Here is a 13,743-nt window from a genome sequence, read left to right as displayed (position 1 = left end):
ATAAAAACAGTCATTGTGTTTTCCATCATTTGCAGGCTAACTGATCTATCCCGCCCCTGTAGCCTAAGACATACAATTGTTGATGTATATCTGTTGCTTTTGACGATGGATGCTGAGAACACGATTTTAACAGTCTAAATCATGCAAACTAACTAACCAGGGCCATCTATTAAGATGACCACTTTTGAATACATTCACAAATAAACAAACAAAGGCTTAATACATGTTTAGACACATTAACCGAGACAAAGCATAAACTAGGTTAAAGGCACCATTAAAACTAGTAACTATGATCGGATGATTCTCAGTGCGCGCAAAAGAACCTTAAAAACTTCAGAGGTAGACCTACCACGGTAAACTATGCAAAGTTGCAACAGACACACCTCGGGCGCGTTCAGTAGGACGCAACGTTTTGGAACGTTCAGTTTGGAATATGCTTTGCATAACAAATATGCCTCTGTTGTAGAATAAGGAATCACGTCGACTCTATTCATGGAATTTATATCTGAAACGTCCAAGAACGTTTGGCAACTGAACATGGTGAGGAGCCAGAGAGAGTCATAACAGGTAACTTTACCAGCGCTGCGGAGTGTCCCACCAAACTAACCACGCTTTAAATAAATGTAAGATATGGGCTTCAAATGGTCAGGAAATATTGCCGTTAAAATTACTACGAATATAGCCAATATGGCAATAGCCTATGTCCACAAATTCTTTGAGCTACTGCTATTTTATCTTATTTGCAACGTGAACGTATACCTAGCTATAGGCTAGTCTAAAATGTATAATTGTATTTATAGGTGAAGATAAAACACTCATGTCAGGAAACGCAATAGGAAACATAGTATGTTTAGGCTGTCCATTCATTAAGTAATGAACATACTGTATATATATATTTTTAAAAAAACATTACTTCATGAGAGTATAAACCATTACTCTCATTATTTAGGAAATGTTATGTGTCTGCTAATTCATAGCTCATTCGTGCAAAGCTTGTTGAATACGTGTTTTCTGTCGCCTCCCGCATGTGCGCCAAGGCCTTCAAGCGAATTCCTAAAGAGTCTTCCTATTTGATCAGGTTCTGTATTTTGTCTGTTATCACCTGAGTATTTACAAAGAAATGACGCTTCCGACATGGCAATGATGAAGTGAGCTGGTATCAATGGCATCATCTGATAAAAAATAACGAAATACATGGCCATTTTCTTTAGGTGGATTACTTAATCTTCAAGATAATAAAACAATGTTAGTCTTGCATTTTCATGAAATATCAAAACAGCACAGTGAACACTGAGGCCGATAGACGACATGGCAATAAAGTGATAATACATGTCCTTGATTTATATCCTATCAAGAAATGATGTGGACCTATTTGTCTATCTCACTTGGTTTAGCATTTTAAGATGCTACTGTATAACAACATACGACTTAAGTGTATTTGGCCTTTGCTTAGATGCTGTAGTAATTAAAGAAAGATAAATAATCAGGGATTGCTGGCTAAGGTCAAATAAATGTGTTCCTTTTCAAGGTTATTGCATGAGTTAATTCTGTTGGCTAAAGATAAAGGCTAAATTATATTAATGATCCAAATAATTATGTACAATTCTACACTTAAAAACAACAGATTACCACAGTAGTTTATTTATGTTTGATTGCATTAAGAAAACATCCAAAACAAATAGGTCTAATCTGCAAAAACAACAGCTGTGCAGCTCACTAAATTATCCCATTAGCCCGCTGCAGCAGAGCATTATTCAATAGCCCAAGTGTAAATTAGACTCAATCCCGGTTGCTATCCAGTAACTCAACCAAACAAAACTTTTGTTACTATTAATTAATTATGAAGCTTGGTAAACTGATAAGAGATACTGTAAACGCAAGATAAAGGTAAAGTGTCTAGCAAAGCGCACGAGGCAGCTCTCCTTGCCTCCTTATTCTGCAACACTTGCGCTGAACTTTGTTTACTGACTACAAGACCCAATATGTCCAGCCAACCACAAACTAACTATCATACGATGGAATATAGCTGTACGCGTTGAGATTACAATTGGCAGGCAAAAAATAGGCTAGACAAAAATTTAGTTTATGAAAAATAAAACGCTATAATCCATATGAGTTAAACAAATGTCTAACTAATGTCTGATCGTGAGATCAATAGTATTCAGGTATTAAGTGAGGTCATGTTGTATTGGGTGGTGCAGCCATTGCACCAATTAGGCAATACATACAATTGGGAAATTATGGAAACAAAATAACCATAAATTAATACATTAATCCAAACTCCATAAGAATAGACGCAACAACAATGCCTAGTTCATTTGACCAAGAAGCTCAGGACAACAACGGCCCCATGCCCAAGGTATTTGGAAATTACGCGCGCTATCATTGCACAACCAAAAGACCCAGTAATATAATTTGCTGTATAATTGCAGCACTTTCAAACCGGACATCCGCAATGACGTTATACTTTTTTCCCAAAGTGTATTCAAATTTGGCACATGATTGACCAGATCTTATTCAAATAAAACATCCAGTCAAAGCGTGCACACTTTTTTTTCGAGCCCTGCAAGGGAGGCGTGGAGCTCTCACTTTTGACATTCTCTCTGCGGTAGCTTCTCCTCAAGGCAGACGAGCGAACTCTTATGACATCACCCAGCCGCCGAATGGGGGAGAAGGGAAGAGCTCTCTGCGGATGAACGAGGTTTTGAATCAAGTGGACGTGTTTGGGCATATCAATTGAATTCGTGCAATGGAAAAGTTATAAATGTTGTTGTTCAAAAAGATTCAGTGGAGATACTTTGCCTTAAAAACAGCGGAGTTACCTAAACTACTTCGCCAAAAGGTCACTGAATATCAACGAATGTTAGAGGAGAAATGTAAAACTATTGCAGCGTATGTTCCTGCGCATTGTGTCTAGCCTTCTGTTTTCTGGAATAGGGCGTAAAGGAAGCAGAGGAGAGACGGATTTCTCGACCTGATTTCTCGCCTATGGACGACAGCGGTCCCCTCTCTCCAAAAGCAAATGCTTTCAGTATAGCCTCTCTGATTTCAGCTGCGGAGCAAGCAGGAAACGCAAGATTTGACAAACACCGCACTGGCCTGGACAAGCAAAACCAGCACAACTGTTACACTTCGTTTAAAATGCACTACAGCACTGTCACCAGAGAAATGGAAGGTAGGAGCGCGGTCTTGACAATAACCTTGTAAATATTAGCTTGCTTCAAGTTTGTTTGTTGCTCATCTCATGTTGTTGTTGTTGTTGTTGTTTATGTTGTTGTTGCATACAGATGTGATCTTGTTCCGGAAATATACTAAAATTGAGCATCCAGATGTTTGAGTTAGTGTAACTCTATCAATAAAACAATGTTGATGCTAGACTAGGCTACAATGTAAAGGTAAGTTCATATACAAATATTCCCGAAAAGTCACATCCAGTATATACTATAGGAATATTCCGCGAAAAAATATGATGCATGTGACAATAGGAAGTTATTCATAACTTAAACTAATCATAACTTCGGGAAAAAAACTGTGTTCATAGGCGAATGATATCTTTACAGAACTGCAGAAGCTTGTCAAAATAGTGATTTCAGTTCTTCCACAAGCTACTACCATCAGAGAAGAGAACGAGAACACATTTTGAAAATAAGGAATGAGAATTTAGGGGCGGGGGTTCATGGGTCACCAGCGCGTATTAATGGTAAAAACAGTTGACAATAGGCCTATGTCCAACACAGTGGAATTGGGTCCCTTATCCCAGTTCCATTTGGCATATAATAATAATTCAAGATACATTAACCCCAAAATAATGTTGCGTTTGTTTGTTCATGCATATACGTGTTTGTTTACCTCGTAAAAAAGTTGTCCCTTCACTGTGCCAGCTAGCCCGTCTATTGTTACAGGAGGACGATGTGGGCGATACCCTTATCCAAAAGTAAATGGGTGCCGGAAAGCCCATTAAAAGGGGCGCACTTCACTGTCAATCAGTCTCGTCCCAAGGCGAGGAAAGGCACATTACCTGCAGTTCCTTATCTAAATAGAAATAAGAACCGGTTTTATCGTGAAGGGGAGGCCCTGTAGAGAGATAAGAGAGAAGTCTGGATTGCAGTCTAGCATACCGCAGTAGCGCAGCAGAGCGGAGGCCGCCTGGAATACTTTTGAACACAATCCCTCGAAAAAACTATTTACGTGTATGCACAGGGTTATAGTTCTACAAAAACATTTTTGGTCAGTATTGGGAATTATAATTAGGGACGCAGCAAAATAAAAGTTCTAAATGTTTTTTTTCCCTCGCTATTTAACTTTTTGAGAGAAACGTTCGCGAGCGAATTCACTAAAGGCAACTGGCATTTTAGGATTTAGGCTGTAGTTTATTACAGCATTTGGATGCAACAGCGAGGATTAATGGGCGCAGAAAATACTAATAGACGCACGAAACGGAAACTATTTTAAAACTATTCGAAAATCTATAAAGGCTGTTTGACTTTGAAAAAAATAACTCAAGACTACAACTGCTTTCAGTGTGCAAAGCATATAGTAAAATCCAGCTTTTGGAATGATTTCAGCAATATCCAGTCCGTGGCTGACGCAGCTGTCCCATTTTTGCGATGTTGCAGCCTTCACGACCAGCAGCCTAAGCAGCCTCAACGCACCGGGGAGTTACCATCTCTCTCCGTCCCCCGGGGACCCCTACAGCCAACATGACACCCACTTTGAGCCATGCCCGGCCGCTCAACACAGCTACAACTACTCGGGGTCGAACCCCGCACAGGCCCAGCAGAGCGACACCGGGTCTTCCAACTGTTCCTCGTCGTCCCCCAGTTCCACACCAAACAGCAAGTCTCTGGTGAAAAAGAACCCTAAGGTGGCCAACATTAACGTTCAGTTGGAGATGAAAGCTTTATGGGATGAATTTAATCATCTGGGAACGGAGATGATCGTTACTAAGGCTGGAAGGTGAGTGGAAGTTACACCATGAGACATGCAGGCTTCACTGGGTTAGGCTGTATTGGGCTTCCAGATATAAGCTCATGTTATGAACAAATATTTAGTTTCCTATTTCAAATGTATGCCATGAGAGCTTACACACACAAAGTAGGCCTAAATCACGAGATACGTTGGGAGAAGATATTTAAAGTTGGTGTGTATTTACTCAATTACAAATTGATGTTGGTGTGATGTTGCAATAGAAATTACGCAGCAATATACAAGCTTATCGACCTATTGAAAACATATCTTAGCTCATTTTACTGTGATATTTAGATAAAATATTCACTCAAAAACTAGGCATATTAAAGGAATATCCTGTTGTGTTAAATATAATTTATAGTCAGACTGTAACCGAATCAAATATTGTGCCTGCAGTTTTTATGTTAAACATTCTCTGAAATTAAGCATTTTTATTTAATTTGGAGTAGTGGATACAATGAAGGGTAGGCTATTTCACCGCAAACATTTAAAACGGCCTACACGTGTGGGCAGAGAAAGCTTATTATTTCTGACTGAATAAAATTACGATATTCGAAAGGGCGTTGATACAAGTTACGCATGCGTTTTTAGGGGATAATTGTATGCGTAAAGGCCCTTCTGTTTCCCCTGTGTGAGTCATGCTTTCCTTGACATAAAGGCCCACCTCACAAAGGTTAAACTTGTGCTTTCCTATCTTATACAGAGTAATAACACCATAACTAAGGCATGTAGGGGACAATACATGAGATTGTTAAAACAGATAGAGAGCTATAAAGAACGTTCCAGAATTCGCATTTTTCGGGCAATGGCATAGATGCGGTAAAGATGTCAATGGAACTCGAGGTAGTAATGCTTGTATGGATGCCAACCCCATCATCACCAATCAACTGTATTACAGTTAAAACGACTGACTACCACCACCGATTTCTGTATGCTAGCTATGCTACCAGTTTAATGAACAAAAGTGAGCATTTAGCAGTTACTTCTTCTAAACCTGCAAATGAACAACTTCTAAATGTTATGCAGCGAAAACAGACAAATATTTCCAAATCGACAGGAATGAGTAACCTGGCCTGTTACAATAAATCAATCATGAAGATTTTGACGAATATCCAACTTTTGAGTTATAGCTAACCGCTATATGTTACGGTTATGCACCCCTTTCCTTTTAATACCCTATCAAAATGCAACATTTTGCGCTTTTCAAAAGCTATAAAGTTTTGCATTAAAATAACTTGCTACTGTAAACAATCCAGGTATTAGTAAAATTACAGGCCTATGCCTATTTCTTTCTCTCATAATATAACCTTGATATTTACATGCTGTCTCGTAGGCAACGGAGCAATAAAACAATATTTGATAGCATTTGATAGCATAAATATGAATAGCAGTCAAAAAACATATTGGTGAATTTCGCTATATGACCATAGACATTATTTATGCAATGTCGTAGGCAATTGCTACTGGACAATTTAGGCCCACTTGCCATACTATGAATTACTGCGTTTATTGTTCAATATTTATTTTAGGATTTGAGGTCCATAAGAGATGGCATTTACGAATGCTCAGTTGACCTGCTCTGTGTTATAGGGTGACAGCAGAACAACATCTGTCATTCCAGAGACACTGAGCAACACAGGATCTGAGGGAGAGCACTTTAAAAGCTACTTTAGCCTCACCTATCCACAACTGCAGCATTGAATAGACACTGACGTTAATTGAGCAAGGATTTTAGGATCACTTTCACTGGTTTGGCGGATTACTTCACATACAATAAAAACGTTTTAAGGTATATGAGACACCCCACCCCGTCTGCAAGTGTGTGCAATGAGGGGAGAGAGAAAGAGAGAGTAGGCCAATTTATGAAAGATAGGGTGAAGGAAAATAATTGTCCCTTGATGCAACAACGTGTGTGTGTGATTAGAATTCATCAAAGGGCAGAAGAGAAATGCAAGTGAAATGCAAGTGACTTGCAAAAGTATTCACCCCCCTTGGCGTTTTTCCTATTTTGTTGCATTACAACCTGTCATTTAAATGGATTTGGGGGGGGGGGGGATTTCATGTAACGGACATACACAAAATAGTCCAAATTGGTGAAGTGAAACTAAAAAAACTGAAAAGTGGTGCGTATTCAATGTATTCAACCCCTTTGCTATGAAGCCCCTAAATAAGATCTGGTGCAACCAATTACCTTCAGAAGTCACATAATTACTTAAGTATGATCACATGATATGTCACATGATCTCACTATATATACACCTGTTCTGAAAGGCCCCAGAGTCTACAACACCACCAAGCAAGGGGCACCACCATGCAAGCGGCACCATGAAGACCAAGGAGCTCTCAAAACAGGTCAGGGACAAAGTTGTGGAGAGGTACAGATCAGGGTTGGATTATAAAAAATATCAGAAACGTCCCACGGAGCACCATTGAATCCATTATTAAAAAATGGAAAGAATATGGCACCACAACAACTAGTGGTTAGAGCGTTGAACTAGTAACCGGAAGGTTGCAAGTTCAAACCCCCGAGCTGACAAGGTAAAAATCTGTTGTTCTGCCCCTGAACAGGCAGTTAACCCACTGTTCCTAGGCCGTCATTGAAAATAAGAATTTGTTCTTAACTGACTTGCCTAGTTAAATAAAGGTAAAATAAAACATAAAATAAAGAAAGGGCCGCCCACCAAAACTCACAGATCAGTCAAGAAGGGCGTTAATCAGAGAGGCAACAAAGACACCAAAGATAACCCTGAAGGAGCTGGTAAGCTCCACAGCGGAGATTGGAGTATCTGTCCATAGGACCACTAAACCGTACATTCCACAGAGCGGGGTTTTACGGAAGAGTGTCTAGAAAAAATCCATTGCTTAAAGAAAAAAATAAGCAAACAGGTTTGGTGTTTGCCAAAAGGCATGTGGGAGACTCCCCAGACATATGGAAGAAGGTACTCTGGTCAGATGAGACAGAAATGTAGCTTTTTTGGCCATCAAGGAAAACACAGTGTCTGGGGCAAACCCAACACCTCTCATCACCCCGAGAACACCATCCCCACAGTGAAGCATGGTGGTGATAGCATCATGCTGTGGGGATGTTTTTCATCGGAAGGGACTGGAAAACTGGTCGGAATTGAAAGAATGATGCATGGTGATAAATACAGGGAAATTCTTGAGGGAAACCTGTTTCAGTGTTCCAGAGATTTGAGACTGGGATGGAGGTTCACCTTCCAGCAGGACAATGACCTTAAGCATACTGCTAAAGCAACACTTGAGTGGTTGAATGGGAAACAGTTAAATGTCTTGGAATGGCTTAGTCAAAGCCCAGACCTCAATCCAATTGAGAATCTGTGGTATGACTTAAAGATTGTTGTACACCAGTGGAACCCATCCAAATTGAAGGAGCTGGAGCAGTTTTTCTTTGTAGAATGGGCTAAAATCCCAGTGGCCAGATGTGCCAAGCTTATAGAGACATACTCAAGAAACTTGCAGCTGTAATTGCTGCAAAAGGTGGCTCTACAAAGTATTGGCTTTGGGGGTGAATAGTTATGCATGCTCAAGTTTTCTGTTTTTTTTTGTCTAATTTCTTGTTTGTGTCGCAATGAATAATATGTTGCATCTTCAAAGTGGTAGGCATGCTGTGTAAGTCAAATTATACAAACCCCCCAAAAATACATTTTAATTCCAGGTTGTAAGGCAACAAAATAAGAAAAATGTGAAGGGGGTGAATACTTTCGAAAACCACTGTACAGTGTTAAATAAAGTTCAGCGTAATTTGCAAAAATGTAACCATACTCTAACATTGTTTATTCATGCATTGAATCACTTCATACAAAAAACGAAAATCCTGGGCCTCCTTCTTCCTTGGAAGGTGTATTAACATGAGACCTACAGCAACAACATATAGGCCTAATGCAAAATGCATACCCTATAACAATACTATTGTTGTGGCTGCGGGTGAGATAATGTTTTCGACTGTTGATAAAGGAAAAAAGGCTAAATGGTGTCATCTAAAATAATATCGCGAACTATATCACAGCATATAATTTATTTTCTGACGGGGATTTGCCACAATCTCCCAAATCCCACGCAAGTAAACCCCAGTGACAAACATTTGCAGATGAACCCATAGACAATGATAGAGCCAAGTCAAAGAAAACCGATGTAAACGTATCATGTGTTTTCTTCTGTCAGGCGAATGTTTCCAACATTTCAAGTGAAAATATTTGGAATGGATCCTATGGCAGACTACATGCTGCTAATGGATTTCCTACCAGTCGACGACAAACGATACAGGTACATTTTATTTACCAAATGAACAAGATACAAATCTATACTTTTCTTGGAAAATATTTTGTGCCAGTCTACTTTCGCTGCAGTGAATGTATAGGCTATGGCATATGTTCCAATGAGCATGTATCCAACTCAAAGTATAGGCCCGAGACAAGTAATTCAATTGAAAAACAGAATGTAGGTCTATGAAACCTCAATTAAAATGTTGCTCCTTTCTTCCTGACTTAGGTATGCTTTTCACAGCTCCTCCTGGCTGGTGGCGGGTAAAGCTGACCCTGCTACTCCCGGGAGAGTTCACTACCACCCGGACTCTCCCGCCAAGGGCGCACAGTGGATGAAGCAGATAGTCTCATTCGATAAACTAAAACTGACTAACAATTTACTGGATGACAATGGACATGTAAGTATTGTAACGAAGACCTTAGTTTACAAAAAAAAGTATTTATTTGCACTGCTTGCCATTGCTTTCAAATGACTTGAAAGAGAGTACAATATTTATATTTATAAAGCACCTGCACATTCGTTTGTCTTGTGTGCCAAAATGTTTCCACGGACAGAGTTACTTTTTTCAAATTTATTTCCCTACACCTATAGTTTTTTACAGGTTACTCATTCCTGATGAATATATCTGATTGATTTTTACATAATTTTAATCATAATTGTAATAATTTGATCAATTTCATCGTGCGTAAACTGGTTAGTGCGTAAAATGTGTTGCCTTTCAAGATAATTGTGCTTATTAACTAACCCCTGCGTTGATTAGCCATCAGGGGATTGTGAAAACAAATTTTTTTTTAGAGACATCGCAATCGACAAATGTCCATTGAGCTTTTGAGTTAATTTTATAAGTCAGTTTAATTCCATTAGGCCTAACATTTTCCCCGCTCCCGCTGCAGATCATTCTGAACTCAATGCACAGATACCAGCCGAGATTCCACGTCGTCTACGTGGACCCACGCAAAGACAGTGAGAAGTATGCCGAGGAGAATTATAAGACCTTTGTTTTTGAGGAAACACGGTTCACCGCGGTCACAGCGTATCAGAACCACAGGGTAAGGATATCTCACTTTACATGCTATGCAGATATAATAACACACATTAGGCCTATATGATAAAATCACAGCATTATAATAGATGCTTGTTGTAGTGTGTTTTTGTGTTTTCACAAACTCACGAACTTTATGCAGTGTTTTTGCACCATGGGGCTATTTAAAAAGTATAACTGAATAAGGCAAACTATAAAACGGAAGGCATTAAACAGCACGATATACGTGGACCCAGCCTGTTTGCCTCTATTTATAATAATGAAGTAAAACTCATAGTATTAGCCTAGTAAGTAATAGCCTAATAATTTGCTGAAAAATAATTCGATTGACAAACGAATACTAGATGTTTTAATTCATGTGTGCATGATTTGACTATTACATATTTCCAACAGGGCACAAATGACTGCTAGTAAACCCGACTATATGGCACTATGACAAAATTAGGCTACATACAAAAACTGTCCACCAAAAATCTAAATTTATGTGAAACACATTAAGGATTAAACGAACCATCTTTAAATGTAAACCAAATTTAAGAAATGTATGGAGCAACTGATTCTTGCTTTGATCCCGTGTACTTTAAACAAATGTTTTTCTTGTATCAAATAGCTGAACATAATTCGTTTACATGATATTTTTGCGCCTGAAAGGTGCACTGATGCCCCTGCACAGCTGTCCAGTTACTCTCTTTTTTTCCTCTGTCTTTCCTGCTCTGTGTTATCTGTTTGACCTCTCGGTCTCTAACGGGTCTCCAACGCGCACCGAGGGGCTTTAAGTTTGTTGATCAACTCATTCCGGATATTCATGACCACATAACTTCATTCACGGATGTGCAAAACTATTGGTCTCATCAATTATTAAAAATGACATGTTCAGCTGGCATTTCATTTCAGTGTCAAGGTCACAAAACTTGTTAAACTGTAGGCAATTATCAAAACTACGTTTTCCATTTGTTTGTTGATAAATGCCTACCTTCATGTTGGTTATAATATATTGGCATTAGCTACGTTTCGATAAAAAGAGAAAGGGGTCGCTATAGTGTCGTTCTTTAAGTCAACGTAACGGCAAATGCTTTGAGCCTCACTAGTTAGTAGATCTATCTCGCCATAGTCAGAGATACGTTCCACTCTATTTTTTCGTGTCGAGTATATGAGGCCTAGGCTACTATGTATTTCATGAATATTACACGTTCACGTGTTTAATCATAGCCTAAACCCAAAAGCCTGGAACAATCGTGTATATGTCACGTAATGATGTGTTGTTCTATTGGACTTTCCACTTTGACATGAATGTTTACTTGACTTTGTCCTGTTCCTTGTAGATAACGCAGCTAAAAATCGCCAGTAATCCTTTCGCAAAAGGCTTCAGGGACTGTGATCCAGAGGACTGGTGAGAGAACACACACTTTGAAACTCAATTTACTCCATTCATCAATGACAATGAACTGGATACATTTTTACAAAAGTGCATCAAATTGTCTGAATGGAACCAGTGAATAAGAAATATGTAATAGCCTATTTACAGCAAATGTGACACAAACATATGTAAATGTAATTTACTCATGTTATGTCTTGTGGCTCTGTTATCTGCCTTCTCTACCTTATTACATAGTTAAGATATTGGTATTTCTGACACACATTAAAAGAGTAGGTACAGTCAGTGTAACTAAATCCATTCTCTCTGCTCCAGGCCCAGGAATCACAGGCCAGGCTCTCTGCCAATTATGAGTGCCTTTGCCAGAACAAGGAATCCAATGTCTTCTCCCCCACTTCAGAACGGCTCAGAGAAAGGTCTGTAGCCCTCCCTTTGTCTCAGATGAGGAATATAGTTCATTACTTTCACTGAGAGAGTTATTGAATCCAGGAATTGTTATCTTTTAGAACAAAGTACACATTTAATCTCAATTTAGCAATGCTATAACTGAAATACGAGTAAATGTTATCTTTCATAAGTTAATATCCATATAAAATATTGAACCGAGATCACCTACAGTAAATGTACCTTTCACAATGTAGATTGCACAATTATAAAAATGCCTTTGTTATGCTAATGATTGGCTAATGTGCCTACTTTACAGTCAGCCTATCTCTGACTGTCTGCTTTTGTTTGTTGATGACTTTAGAGGACAATAGGCGGGACTACGACCGGGACCCCAATGGCACGCCGATACACGCTGACCCCGCCCACCAGCTGATGTCACGTGTCCTCAGCCCTGCCCTCCCCGTCCAAGGAGGCCTCCACGCCGTCCCCCTCACCAGTGGCCGGCCAAGCCCTCCCCACGACCTGCGCATCCCGGACGGCCACCCACTGGCCCAAGACACCCTGCACCACCACCCCTACAAGTACCCCACATCCTACGAACACTACCTGGGGGCTAAGACCCGGCCGTCACCCTACCCCTTACCCGGCATCAGAGGACACACGTACCACCACCACATGAACCCAGCCACAGCTAACATGTACTCCACAACTAGTGCCCCCGCTAACTATGACTACGGTCCCAGATAATGACTGTATAGCTGTAGCCGGCAGCCACGGCCCACACACCTGGGCTTCGGCTACTAGTGCTGTGGAAAAGGAGACACGCAGGAGTGGAGGGACAACAACACAACTCTGTCTTCATGGCTGATGCAACGTCAAGGAGGTTAGAAGGTTGGGAGGTTGTGCGGCACACCCGGTTGCTGGATACCCCATTCTCTCAGAGAGACAAAAACTACCGTATTTATTTAAGGGAAACGTATCTTGGCAGGAAGTACAGACTGGCCCTCTGAGACCGAGCAGGGGTCTGTCTTGACCTCTGAACTTTGACAGCAATAGCTCTACATGAGGGCACCTTTTTGCCTGCGTGGTAGAGCGGCGCAGACAGTGAGCCGATGAAACAGCTTACCAGGGCCTTCTCTTAAAACATGGATGATACATTATATTCGGACTGGAATTGATTCTTTTTTTTGTGTTGGATGCACTTTTTGTCATTTTTGCTTTCAGAAAAGCCATATGTTATATAGTCAATCAAGCTTCCATAGATAGACCAGACATTTGCATGTTGAGCTCATTGGATAGGTGTTGAAACACCTAATTGTTTTTTAGAAGAAAAAAATATTTTTGAACCATCTTGAGATGCCGCCCTGAGAAGATTGTACCATGGCACTGACTTGAAACAATTCAAAGTCAATAAAGAAGCGGAATGACTGTTCTGTAACTGTAAAATAAATATGAAATTCTTTACTTTTAATTCATAAAGCATCTTTCTCCCAGTTCTCCATTCAAATCCCTGTGTGATATCATAGGGCCAGGAAAGACCTTGCCTCATTAATTGCATTGTTCTGTTTTCTCAAGCCGCATTTACCCAGTTGGTTGATAGTGTTAAGTCAGTGTGTATGTGAGAAAGAGGACTAGGAACCTGTCTAAACATTAGGTTGTGCACTGATATGCTACAGTTCAAATGTCA

The 13,743-nt window shown here is 39.9% G+C and overlaps 1 protein-coding gene across 1 annotated transcript; it reads left to right on the top strand.

Annotated features, from left to right (window-relative positions):
* Positions 1–4,522: 4,522 nt before the first annotated feature.
* LOC100653466 (Tbx1b) lies at positions 4,523–13,525 on the top strand (the record flags this gene model as incomplete). Its single annotated transcript, NM_001246344.1, is given in 7 exon segments — positions 4,523–4,956; positions 9,151–9,252; positions 9,478–9,649; positions 10,146–10,301; positions 11,617–11,684; positions 11,985–12,085; positions 12,418–13,525. Coding segments are annotated over 7 exon segments (1,386 nt in total). The 3' UTR covers positions 12,804–13,525.
* Positions 13,526–13,743: the final 218 nt, after the last annotated feature.

The sequence above is a fragment of the Oncorhynchus mykiss genome, chromosome 11, assembly GCF_013265735.2.
Source record: "Oncorhynchus mykiss isolate Arlee chromosome 11, USDA_OmykA_1.1, whole genome shotgun sequence".
In the NCBI taxonomy this organism is placed as follows: Eukaryota; Metazoa; Chordata; class Actinopteri; order Salmoniformes; family Salmonidae; genus Oncorhynchus; species Oncorhynchus mykiss.
Note: the sequence above shows the minus strand (reverse complement) of the source record. Positions and strands in the feature narration are given on the sequence as shown.